The 13,834-nt window shown below is 35.7% G+C and overlaps 1 protein-coding gene across 4 annotated transcripts in view; it reads right to left on the bottom strand.

Annotated features, from left to right (window-relative positions):
- The window catches only part of LOC126975616 (uncharacterized), a 68,089-nt gene that overhangs the window by 30,848 nt on the left and 23,407 nt on the right, over window positions 1–13,834 (bottom strand). For all 4 annotated transcript variants that reach the window (XM_050823595.1, XM_050823599.1, XM_050823598.1 and 1 more), the window contains exon 5: window positions 10,719–11,836. In XM_050823595.1, the coding sequence (XP_050679552.1) occupies window positions 10,719–11,836 (1,118 nt within the window). The remainder of the gene's footprint in view (window positions 1–10,718; window positions 11,837–13,834) is intronic.

The following is a 13,834-nucleotide window of genomic DNA, read 5'->3' as shown; positions in this document are numbered from 1 at the left end:
ATTACGCTATATAAGTAAGTATACGTTTTTAACTGCCCCACGGAAACTCTTTAATTTTCCGGGACGTTAAGTATCTAAGATGTTGACCGGCAATATAAGTTATCAACGTGCCAAATTTTATTAAATTATGTGCATTACTTGTTATTTAGTACGCTATATAAGTAAGTATAGGTTTTTAACTGTCCCACGGGAACTCTTTAATTTTCCGGGATGATAAGTTTCTAAGATGTTGAACGGCAATATAAGGTATCAACATGCCAAATTTTATTAAATTATTTGCATGAGTTGTTGAGTGCTACGCTGTATAACTATAGGTTTATAACTTTCCCACGAGAACTCATTAATTTTCCGGGATGAAAAGTATCTAAGATGTTGACTGAGTTTGTAAGGTATCATCATGCAAAATTTCAATAAAATCGGTCCAATAGTTTCAGAGATTAGCCCGTACAACAGACAGAGAAACAAAAAAATTCAAAAATCTGGACTTCTCTATTTCTCTTCTTACATCCCCCGACTCCTTTTCGCGCATTTGTTTTCTTTATACAGAAATATAATCTCTACAGATTTATTATAATAATAGATTCGACAAAATTTTCCTACGCAAAGCATGGCTATATTAAAAAAAAATGTAGGTACGGAAATGGGCCCCTTGTTTGTCCTCGTCTTATATAAAAAACTATCGGCAATGATTCGAACCCGTACCTCTTTAGACTACGCCTGTTGTATGTTTGTTCAACAATCCAGTTGTGTCCACAAATTTCGGTAAAAATAAACGATTAAAAGGCATTACTCAAAATTGGTTCCTTTAGAATTCTTTTTCATGTCATTTCTAATATACTAGCGGTAGTAAGCGCTTCGGAAACAAATGGCGCTCTGAGAGACAAGAAGCGGCGCAAGAAACTCTGCCATCATTCATGTTTTGAGCTCTTTTTAATAAAATATACAATATTGTACTATCATTGCAATTATCTATCAATAATTTGAACATAGTAGTGAGGGTTGAACATAACAAATCAATAGTAAGAGTACTCCAAACCTCGTCAACAAATGCAGTGCCGTAATGACCACGGTGTCATAACTCATAACCGCAAGTTCAAGGCCGACGAGGCGCGCATTAATATCACAGCACTCGCTGTAAAAGTAGCACGCGGCGCCAACGAAAACGAAAGTATACGGTGCAAGTTATAAGCGATCGTATTTTACGTATAACATTATATCGTACACACCTACTCTGCCAGATCACTGCTAAAAACATAAATAAATATTATATACGTGCTTAAACACATAAATAATGGTTACTTATACCTAGAGACCGGATTATATGCTACAAAAAATGCCCAAAATATGCAAGAAAAATAGCTAAAATATACACGAAAATCCACAAAAAAGGCCAATATAAAAATAAAAAGTACTGACAATCGTATTTGTGTAAAAAAAACTATTACAAGATATATCTACTTAGGTAACAATGAAATTTAAGATTTACCTTTAAAAATATGTACTACTAAGTACTGTTCTAAATGTTCTGTAGACAAATTGTGTCTACGATGGTTTAATAAATTTTTGTAAGCGGAAAAGGAGCGTTTTTCGTCTACTGAGGTTACTGGGCAGAATTTAAATTTGAGTGCGATGTTTGGGCGTACTATGAAAAGCATCGAATAGATGAGCGAGATCGAACGTAAATATGCATAATTTTTTTTTTCTAAAATATGCAACTACGCTGAAAAGGTACTAAATATGCAAAAGCATATACAATAGGCCTTTGGATATAATCCGGTCTCTACTTATAACATATTATATTAATTGAAGAAAGGAGTACTTTACTTCTATCAAACATTTTCAGAACTAATTTAAAATATTAATTTGAAGCTCACTCGTGAACCTGTTTTGTAAATTAATTGTATTTGTATGTTTACTTGCTTGCTTGTAAATCGCTGCTAATTTTGTATTTTAATGTATCCATTTTGTTAATAAATTTATTATCTTTCTTTCAAATCTGTTTCGAGCACTTGTTTTAAAACATTAATAATAATGATAGCCTTTAAAAACAATCTTTAGATAGTTTTAGAATTACATTTAGTTAGCAGCAGACATCGGCACAGATTGTTTTAAATCATTACATAGGGAAAAATAATAGAAATAGTTTTCAAAAAACTACGAATAGTGTGATTATAAAACAACAATTGTACCTATTTTTATTCTAAAAACATGGGGTGCTTGATGTCACTTTCATATAATATATGTTTTAATGACAATATTATATTAGTAAAAGTAGAGTCATTTTGAACATATCTTAAAATGCACTCCACGCTATTTAGAATTAATTTTTTTTTGTTTATGCTTATGAATAATTATTTTCTACTTTTAAGTTTAGTTTCTTTTCATTTTTTTTATTCTTTATTTATTTTAACCGTGATTTTATGATTTCGGGTAACGAATAATTGACGTAATAGCACGCGCTATTATAGTCTTTGGCACAAAGACACTATCAAAAATTAATTTAATTAATTTGAAATTCTTTATTTGGCTACTATGGCCCACTTAATTGTCATAATAATACAGCCAGATATTATAATTAATACATAAATAACATAAAACTATCAAAGTCAAAGTCAAATACACTTTATTCAATTAGGCTTAAACTAGCTTTTCTATCGTGCCTATATACATATTTGTTTTGAGTTACTGAATCTACCAAATGTAAGGAAAAACTAGAGCTCGTAAGAAGCACATGCAAGAAACTCAACGGCCACTCTTTACAATTCATAGAGTATTTATCGGATATAAAATATCACGTATCCTGAAGATCCTTGTAATAATAATATATAAATCATCTATATATTATATACTATATATCTAATATATAAAATTGTCAAAGTCACGGTGTGCTGAAATTTTGAGTGCATATTGGAAAACATCTATTTTTCATCCCCCTAAATGTTAAGGGTGGTCCACACGATTTTTTTTTAAATTTTTTGACATTTTCATTTTAAGTTTGTTTGATTATGAGCCAGCATTAAAAAATACATACAACCTCAAATTTTCACCCATCTACGATACAACGTTTGCTAGGTCAGCTAGTAATAATATATAAGTCAAAATAATAACTTTACAAATTATTAAATTGACATTAGTCCGTAGCCAGTGTCGAAAATCACGTTCAAAGTTACATTCAAGCAGGCAGACATACATACAAAGCTAATAAAGGTGGGACTGATTTAAAAAGATCGTAGTGAAAATCTTGTACCTGATTGATGTCATTAATAATGTATGAATCTCGTCACTATTGCCACTGCTGTTATGCTCGGCCAGAAAATTATCACCAAGGCACGTTTGGCTATGCAGAGGCGTATTGATTCCTACGCTTACTTATGGTACTAAATATTGGGTGTGGCAGATGATGAATGAAAGCAGAATAAATGCGGTAGAAATGAGAGCTTTGCGTAGAAATTGTGGAGTTAACTTGAATTACAGATTACGAAACAGAGACATTTGAGAGTGATGTCGAATTATAGAATAGGGTAGGGCGGGGCAAAAAGGTCCAATTTCACTTTTAGCAATTATATTGCGAAAACCAAACCTACTACATCAAAACAAACAACACATACGAAACAAACAATTATCGAACTATGGCATTTTAAAAGGCATTTATTTTCTCAAAATTGATTCCTTTAGAATTCTTTTTGATGTCATTATGTTTGGCTCAATTCTTGGTTGATTCATCATTAAAGAAATATATCTTTTTACTGTTTTTCTAGACATTGTCATCTGTCCGTTTTGCCCCACAGTAGGGGTAAAAAAGGGACAGCGAGGGGGCAAAAAGGTCCAGTATTTCATTCTTAATTTGAAAGGGTGATGACAGTCATTGTTAAGAACATGTTCGGAGTTTTATATTATGTAATTATGTATTGCCCTCCAGATGATAACACAGGAACACTTAACTATGATAAAGGCATTTATTTTCTCAAAATTGGTTCCTTTAGAATTATTCTCGGAGGCATTTCTAATATACTTCTACAGCTTCGGAAACAAATGGCGCTCTGAGAGAGAAGAAGCGGCGCAAGAAACTGTTCCAGGATTATTTTTTTGCGCTCTTTTTAATGAATTATACAATACTGTACTGCCATTGCTATTGCTATAAAATAATCATAATCTAGTCCCTGGCTGTCGGATCACTTAGATATTCAGCTGTGGAGTAGTAGGATTCACGACAGAGCCATAGATAAGCTACCGGGTCGAATGAAATGATTAATGTTATAATAATATGGTTATTGAAATTTGAGCAGTGCTGTAAAAACACTGCAATTATATCGCTGTACGCTTATAACTTAAAACTATTAAAAGAGAGCAATAAAGTTTTCAGCCAACTCATTCTTACAATGCAATTCATATCATGTTACTATTTTCATTTAATTTCGTTCGCAAACATTAGTTTTTTATTTCAGTACATTGATTTGATTTTGACATGTGAATTGTGATTTATACATACATAAATTTTGAACTTCATTTCAATTTTTTTTTGTATACCAATACTTGGTACCTTATAATACACACATCAAAAAAGTCTAAGCAACATGCATGATATTACAAATTTACCATTTATCTTTAAACGAGCAATTCTTGTATATATATATAATCTGAACCTCCGAAACGGCTCCAACGATTTTCATAAAATTTTGTGTACAGGGGATTTCGAGGGCGATAAGTCGATGGTATGCTATCGACGAAGTAGATAGGTTTCAATTTAAAAAAAGTAGTTTTATCCGTGTTTTAATGAGAGACAGGTACACAAACATTAGAATACAAAGGTAAATTTCGCCAATATACACAAGACGTATAATAGGTTAGATGGGAAATTGGGTGATCCGGAAAGCAGACGACCCCGGTTCGAATCCAGATGTCCTATTAGTTTTTTTTTTGTTCAAGTTTTGTACATTCTTAAAAATCCGAGCAAGGCTCGGTCGTCCGGATATTATTAATTAATTTCTAAGTCTTTATTCACTCAAAGTGCGTAGGTATGTAAACTTTTTTGTTATTGATGACATACTGGCTGGTTGTAAAAAAAAATTTCAATGATGTTTTGTTTTTTTTTTCATAAAATTAAATGAAAGGGAATTTGTTTGAATGTAAGTGCGTTTTTATTGCTACATTTAGTCTTGATTAATAATTATAATTAAATAATTTTACCAACCATTTAAATAAAGTTAGCGACAAAATTGAATTGATAGGTATTCTTTACGTCAAGGAGCGACCTCATTTGACAGGAAATGAAATGTTACAAGCGGGAATTAATCAATCTCAATTATCTCGGCATTTTGGCATTCATAGAAGTGTTATTTGTCGTCTTTGGCAGCGCTACAATAATACAAGGGAACCCGCTAAACAGCATTCAGGCCGTAAAAGGACTGCAAGACGCCAGCCGATGTTAACCGCTCGAGAAATAAGTTTGAGGCTACAAAATTCAAGTGGTGTTGATCTAAGTCCCCAAACTGTGCGAAATCGACTGCATCAGTACGGCCTACGAGCTTGACGCCCAATTAGGTGCCCACCGATACGTCACGGGAATCGCGCTCGTCGAAATGAATGGTGTAGAGAACGCAAAACATGGACCCAGGAACAATGGGATAAAATGATGTTTTCCGAAGAGTCGCGATTCGGGTTTAGGCCTGATACAAGAAGGGTGCGACAGTACCGTCAGCACGGAAATACTGAAAGGCTCAGGTGCATTCAGGAAGTTCATGCATATGGCGGCTCCACAGTTATGGTATGGGCGGGTATTATGAAGAACAGGCGAACTGAGCTCGTTTTTGTAAATGGAACCATGAACGCTGAAAATTACGTTGAGGATATTCTTAGACCTTATGTCCATCCATTTGCACAAACCCTTGGCTCCGATTTTACGTTAATGCATGATGCACGGAGAACGTCCGGGTATTGCCCTGGCCTGCACAATCGCTAGACCTCAACTCCGTCGAGCACGCATGGGACATGCTCCAGAGACGTGTTTTGAAAGACTTGGTCGGAGTGACAACAACACAACAGCTGAAGGATTTGCTACAATAAACAGTCTCATTAATTCCATAAATAATCGTTGCAGACAGTTTCTGAATAGCAGAGGAGGCCATACTTTGTATTAAATTATCCTATTCTTTCACAATAAATTCGTTTTCTTTAGAAATTTCATTTTGTTAAAAAATGACCATACAAAGCTTCCTGACGCTTAGATGTTCGTGTAATATTTTTTGAACTTGACTCATAGCAATGCCTAGGCTTGCCCGTATTTGCTAATAGGTCACTCTCTTATCTTCCTCTATCATGCGTCGCACAGCACTGATGTTATCTTCAGTAGTCGCTGTTAAAGGACGTCCCTCACGCGTATCATCATTGAGATTGCTACGTTCACGCTTAAACTCGTTAAACCAATTGTAAATAGTGGCACGAGATGGGGCTTCATTAAGAAATGCTAATCGCAGCCTATCATAGATTTGTTGTTGAGTAAGCCCACAACGAAAGTCATAATAAATCATTGACCGAAAATTTTCTCGCGTTATGTTCATTTTCACGTGTAACAAGAGTTTTAGATTTGCCGCCAATTCACAAAAACAAATGACAAACGAATGCAATATACTCCATTAGCTTACCAAAGAGTTCTAAAATTGAAATTCAAAAAAAAAATTCATAAGCAATGTTTCTAACTGCCCAGTTCTAAAAATTTTCAGTGTTACCCACGTATTATGATCCCAATTTTTTTATTAAACTTTATTCTAATAAGCTATTAGAAATATTATTAGGAAAATATGGCTTCTTTCCGTAAATAGCACTTTCTATATTGTAAATAATCACAATATTGCATTTACATTTTATAAATGAGTAGTTTGAAGATTAAACGTTAACAAATAATTTATAGATATATCTCTGTGCGTGTTTCAATGCAACGCAATTATGTGTTAATTCATAATTCATTAAAATCAGGTTTATCTTCAAATCAATGCACGCTACATATTACTTCATTAAAGTCATATTTTTTTGTATTTGTTTGCATTTCAATTGTATCGCTAGAATCATTATCAGATCAAGATGTTAATTGCATTGAATATGTTCAGTGTCTTTTGCTATAATATAAATAAAAGAGTATAAAAAAAAACTAGGTTTTAAAAAAACCGACTTGAAAAACTGAAAAGTATCAAATAACTAAAAATTTAATTTAATACACCTTTACCTTTAATATTAATGAAATGCTATTATTTGTATGTGCTACATATTGATAGGTTTTAAGTCGGTGCCAAGCCCTAAACAAAATAAAACTTAATATTATAAACAGCTTATTTCCTGTAATTTTTAATGTTGTCTGGCCACGCGTGTCTGTCCGCTTGGGTTGTTTTGTTCTAGACGAAGCTATCCCGCTCAGTCACGCGTGGTGAGTGTAGGTACTTACTATTACATTTGGCTTGGCACCGCCTTCAAAGCTATCAATATGTAGCACATACAAATAATAGTATTTTATTAATATTAGAGGTAAAGGTGTATTAAATTAAATTTTTAGTTATTTGATACTTTTCAGTTTTTGAAGTTTAACTATTATGTCCAATACAGTTACGGCCGTTCCCAATATACTATCTACAGATTACTACCTTACACTACTACCTTCTACTGTCAGTAATTATCTGTCAATAATCTGAAGCTGCCCCAATATACCCGATAAGTCATTCTTATCGCCTTATAGTGGGACGCGTGAATTTCCATACAAACTTCTATCACTGGCATTGACAGACAGCGTGAACGGATACGGTGAGTTACCGTCGATAAGTTGATTGGGACAAAAAAAGTCAACGATAGTTACGATTTTTAACTCAAGTGAGATAGACTGAATATTGGGAACGGCCATAGTCCAATGCTATCTGTCAATGGGTTATTGAAATGGAAGTAAGAGTAAAAGGATAGATTTGTCTACGTCTAGTAAGTTAAAGTAAGGATAGATAGGTTATTGAAAACTGCCGTTAATCAAGAAGCTAAGATTGCAATGGTATCCGTTAATGTACCTATGTTGACTGGCCCTGATGTAGGCAGGTCTGTCCTGAAAAGTAGGTAGACTATAGGTCCCAAAACGCTGCCTTAGTCAACACCTACCCCAATGGCAAAGACTTTGATCTGAGCTTCTTTTATGAGCTCTTTCTGATAATAGTTTTATTGTTGCAGGGAAGATTTCAGAACTACTACCACGTTTTGATTTTAGAGAGTTACTCCTCGTCCCACACACGATCAAAGGCTTGAGATATTTCTAGGAAACCAGTACTCGAACTCGAGGATGTGCGTTGTCAAGCAGATGAATGTTTAGTGCTGTACAGTTAAAAGGAATTGTCTCAAATGCCTGTAATGATAGCAGCTCCTATAATATATCACAACAGTACAAGTGCCTTTTTGGCAGAAATACGTGTAGTGGCAGTTCAAAGAGTTGTTTGAACAGTATGAGTCCATATCTCTTTTTTTACCCAGATTCATCACGATCTAATAACGGGCTCGTCAATTTAATTATGACTGGTTGAACATAGGTCCCAGACGTCTTCGAAGAGCCAGTTCGATCATCGCCCACGTACAGCACTTATCTTTGATATTACGCGCGTTACATTAACTATTGCGTGGTATTCGACGTAACACGTTGCGTCAAGTATCAAGATTATAGGCTGCGCTAATACACCGGTTATACTGCCGAGATGTTTCTAGGTTTAATTGATCAAATGATTCATATCTAAATTGGCTATAATATTTAAGTTATGAAATAGTAACTTTTATATGCAGCGTTCCCGAACCGAAACGGATCTTCAAACACTTCAAAGGCCCCTAGCCCATCTCTAAAACTCTGTTGAGCGGCCCTATAGGACGGCCAAAACAAGGTGCCAAGCCGTTTCGATTTTAGTTTCGGTGTTCGAATTTATATACATGTACGATGATTCGACGATCATAGCCTTATATCTATGGAGCGTACTTAGACTTTCCTTACGTAAAACTTTGTCAGCTTAATACACAGCATAATTTCAGCTATCAAATGACTATAAAAACGAGATCAAACATTATGCTAAGCTTACACACAGCTATGTTTTATAAGTAATGTCTGAACGGAAACGAAATTCTAAGTACGATCTACATATCTCAATCTCAGAGCAAAGTAAAACATCGTATGGACCTGCACGACCCTGCGAAGTAATTCAAAGGTTGTGGTGTGTAAATGGTCCAAATAGTCAAATCAAATTTAGGTCCAAAATGACAGTTACAAATATCAAAAGTATATGTTTTACCATTTCCAACACATCTCATTTTTTATGGGAGAGGAGGGCAAACGAGACTACCTACGCACGGGTCACTTGGTGTCAGGTGATCAGCGTTGCTGGCCTTTAAGGAAGGTGTACGCGACTTCCATGTAAACTTTATGCCAAATCTCCACTATCCCGTGCGAGCAATGTGCTTATATATTCCAAAAGGTAGTATATATAATAAATGGTTTCTGACAGAGTGTCAATGAACCTAAATGAAATTTTACCAGTGGGAGGCTCCTTTGCACTGGATGCCGGCTAGATTATGGGTACCACAACGGCGCCTATTTCTGCCGTGAAGCAGTAATGTGTAAGCATTACTGTGTTTCGGTCTGAAGGGCGCCGTAGCTAGCGAAATTACTGGGCAAATGAGACTTAATATCTTGTCTCAAGGTGACGAGCGCAGTTGTAGTGCCGCTCAGAATTTTTGGGGGTTTCAAGAATCCTGAGCGGCACTGCATTGTAATGGGCAGGGCGTATCAATTACCATCAGCTGAACGTCCTGCTCGTCTTGTCCCTTATTTACATAAAAAAAAAAGCTGATGATGAGCAAGCTAGGAAAAAAATCGCGGCGGGTGAAAAATAAAATTCTGGCTACAGAGTATACTGGAGAGGACCTGGATTACAAACGCCGAACAACTCGCTCATAATAGGGACGTTTTCATACTTATTGTAACTTATTAGAAAAATAACAAACTTACGTATAGATACCGTATTATAAGCTACAAAAAATGCCCAAAATATGCATGCAAATATGCAAGTAAAATAACTAAAATACGCACGAAAATCCATAAAAAGGGCCAAAATATGCATAAAATTAAACAGGAAAAGATAAAAAGCCATATTTTTATTTCATTTAATAAAGGCTCATTACATTTTTGTACTGACAATCGTATTTGTGAAAGAAACTATTACAAGATATACCTACTTAGGTAACAATTTACCTTTAAAAACATGTACTACTAAGTACTGTTCTAAAAGATCTGTAGACAAATTGTGTCTATGATCGCTTGGTAAATTTTCTTAAGCGGAAAAGGAGCGTTCTACGTCTACTGAGGTTACTGGGCAGAATTGTTTGAGTGCAATGTTTGGGCGTACTATGAAAATCATCGAACGATGGGCGAGATCGAGCGTAGATATGCATAATAATTATTTATTTTCTAAAATATGCAACTACCGCTGAAAAGGTACTAAATATGCAAAAGCATATGCAATATGCATTTGCATATAATCCAGTCCTACTTATGTAGATCATTAAAATATGTAAAGGTACTCACAAATCACCCTCTAGATTTTCTTCAAATAATCATTGAGTTATATATTATTAGTAATGACTGGCTGGTCATTACTTTATAAATTGGAACTTCCAAACCATAACAGCTAATAAATGAGCAAAAATTATGCACTTACCAATTTTTGCGCTGCTGAAGACAATAAGCGCGTGAGTGTCGTCCACCCATTTTATTTCGAAACCCGTATCCTTGTATTCACTAAACAGCGACAGGATATCGTTCGTTTTGAACTCGCTAGGAAAGTCATACACTTCGACGACGTGCGCGAACGTTTCATCGAACGGCCCATTGAACAACGCCTGGCCCCTTGTCTGGTACTGATCGTATTTATTCTTCGTCTGACTGATGTGCACTTTGCCAACAGTCGCCGTCAACTCTTCCAACAGAGATGGATCTAAGCATTCACCGCTCTCATCGAATACCGCGTCCCAATCATTTTCCTCACGCTTCAACGACACTTTCGCCTCCAATTTTAACTTAGGCTTAGGTTTCTGCACTTCTACTTCATCGATTTCTGGCTCTTTGTTAGAAATAGGCTCATCCGTTATCGGATCTGATATCACCAGGACATCCGAATCGAAGCTCTGCTTTATAATTCTCTTACTACTCCTATTTATCTCTTGTGACGCACGCTTGAGCTCATTTTTCTCCACATCCTCATCCTTATTATATAAATAATCGCCATCTATAATATTACTTTGACTTTGATGCATATCCATGTCTATCTCGTTCGATTCATTGGTCCTCCAATTGGTCTCGTCTGCATAAGTATTATCGTTGTATTCGTAGAAATTCGGACTATAAAAACCTAGCTGTCCATTAGTAAAATAATCTCCTATATAAAAACTCTCTCCTACTTCTAAATCTTTAAAACTATTATCACTACACGATATTGCACTTTCAACGTTTGGCACTTTGTAGCTCGAAGGCACGGACGTGTCGTTGATTTGAGATTGGCTTTCCACACCGTCTATACTGGGGGCAGTCTGAGATCTTACATTCCTGAGATGAGGGGGTGTGTACACATTGCAGAAATCTTTGTTTAGAGATTTTTTGGGAGTATTGTGAATAGATCTTTCTTTGGCGGCGGGTGATTTTGGACACTTTCCATCAGCGCTGTGACTTGTTCGTTTATTTTCTAGAGGTTTGTTTTCATCAGTGATATTTTCTGAATTACGCAGCGCTCTCGGCACGTATACGGCGCGGTCGGGTCGTCTTGGCTTCGTCGATCCGGATCTGTTAACAATAAAACACTACAATGAATATAACCCGATTCCCACAAGTTCATTGTTTCCGCTTGAGGTTTTCCGAAGTGTTGTTAGTCTGCGTAATCGATCGAGATGCGGAAGAAAATAAAGTTTCGAAAGTTTCTTAGAATCCCCTTACACATACATTAATGGCAATCAAAGAATATCACCGTAAAAAACGTATTTATTTTTTCAACAGCTCATTATCGTTATCATAGTAAGGATATTGAAAACATGAACTATAATATAAAACCTGATGTTAATCTGCGGGATTCCCACTTTTTAACGAAACGGCCAAAATATTCAGAGTTCATGTCACACACGAAGTCACTGAAGGCTTTCATCAAGGAAAATAAGTAGTATAGTTTTGTAGCTAACTGAATGCACTCCTAATTCAATAAGCCAAAAATGTAATTACCAAATTGCAATTTCAAAGAGGCAGTGATCGCAATCCGAACTGTTGAAGATTGGTAAACAAACTGAGTGTGAGTTGTATCACAGCTGAGCTGCTGCAAGTTACGATGTCCCGATCACAGTGGAAAGGCAATCGTAAGCTTGCCGGCACGCCGTAGCTGGTGAGGTAACCGCATCGAGGGCAAGGTCGCGACGAATGGCCGTCCCTCTCACTATGGCACACTTTCAACGGGTCAAACCAGCTCGTGCATTTTTAGTTTTGTTTATTTGATTATCGCACGTTGCGCTATGGAGGTTATGAAATGGACCTCAATTCTGGTATGGTTTTGTCGGGTGTGTGTCTTTTTTGGTGTTATGAGTTAAAAATTAGCAGAGTCCAAACGACTTCTGTGAGTTGCCCATTAATAATTCTCAAACGCCCAGCAATGCTAATGTGATCCTCTGGTATTTCAAAAGTTCCGCAGGAACGTTTTTTTTATCTTTTTCCATAAAAAACCGGTCAAGTGCGAGATAAAATAATATGAATAAGATAATACAAGATAATATAATTCGCTATCTTAGTTTTTATCATTTGTTATTATAGCGGTTAACTTTAACTTTTACGAGGAACAGCCAATATCACTTCACATCACAAAACTCATTGTTCATTAACATATTTCCACCCTTACCTATGTGTGGTAAATTAAAGAGTTGGGAAACGCATATAATTAAGTTAGTCTTTCTGGTGCAGGAAGTTAACCGCTAGCCCGTATTTCCAAATCCAAAGAGCAAAAAAACAACTTTTCTGTCGCATTCATACAAATACTAATTAGTCATTCTATATGGTTTGACAAAATAACTTTCGAAGGCCACTTTAGCTTTGCATTTGAATAGGGAAAACGGCCGTAAGCGTATCTACTGATTTTGTCAAAGCACATGTACAAATATTCATGGACAATGCTGGATTAACCTGCTACCGCTAGGCAACCTAAGATGTGTTTCTGGTAAGTTAACCGTCCTTATCATCGATGGATCGTTCGTAAATTTTGGCATATTTGTTTAATTTATCAGTCGAGTCTCCCTTACAGGATCTACGGAACAGTTGATAGCGAGCATTAGAAGGGTTAGCTTAGCAACCAACTCTGGGTTAAGGCCGCTCCACAGAAGCGAAAACTTCAATAATACGAAATACAATAAATTGCATAGTATTTGCTTCGATTAACGCGAAACTATATTTTTACAATAATTTACAATTACACGCCCAGTTTAAGCAAACTTCTGTTACAAATAAAAATGCATTTACTTTTATGACATAACGGAATCCTAATAAAATTTATATGAAAGTATTTATTTATTAAATTCTCAATAATAAAAAAATGATCCTATTCGAAATGACTACCTTTGGCTTTTATGCAGGCCACGAATCGATTCGATCGCCGTTTTACGCACTATTTCTATGGGAAATTTAGTAACTGCTTGTCCTACAGATAACGGCCACGAATCGATTCGTCGCCGATTCAAGCAATATTTCTATGAGAAATTTAGTCACTATTTGTCCTAGAGATTTCTTAGCGAATCGATCTCAGCGTGTTGT

The sequence above is a fragment of the Leptidea sinapis genome, chromosome 36 (genome assembly GCF_905404315.1).
Source record: "Leptidea sinapis chromosome 36, ilLepSina1.1, whole genome shotgun sequence".
NCBI lineage: Eukaryota > Metazoa > Arthropoda > Insecta > Lepidoptera > Pieridae > Leptidea > Leptidea sinapis.
Note: the sequence above shows the minus strand (reverse complement) of the source record. Positions and strands in the feature narration are given on the sequence as shown.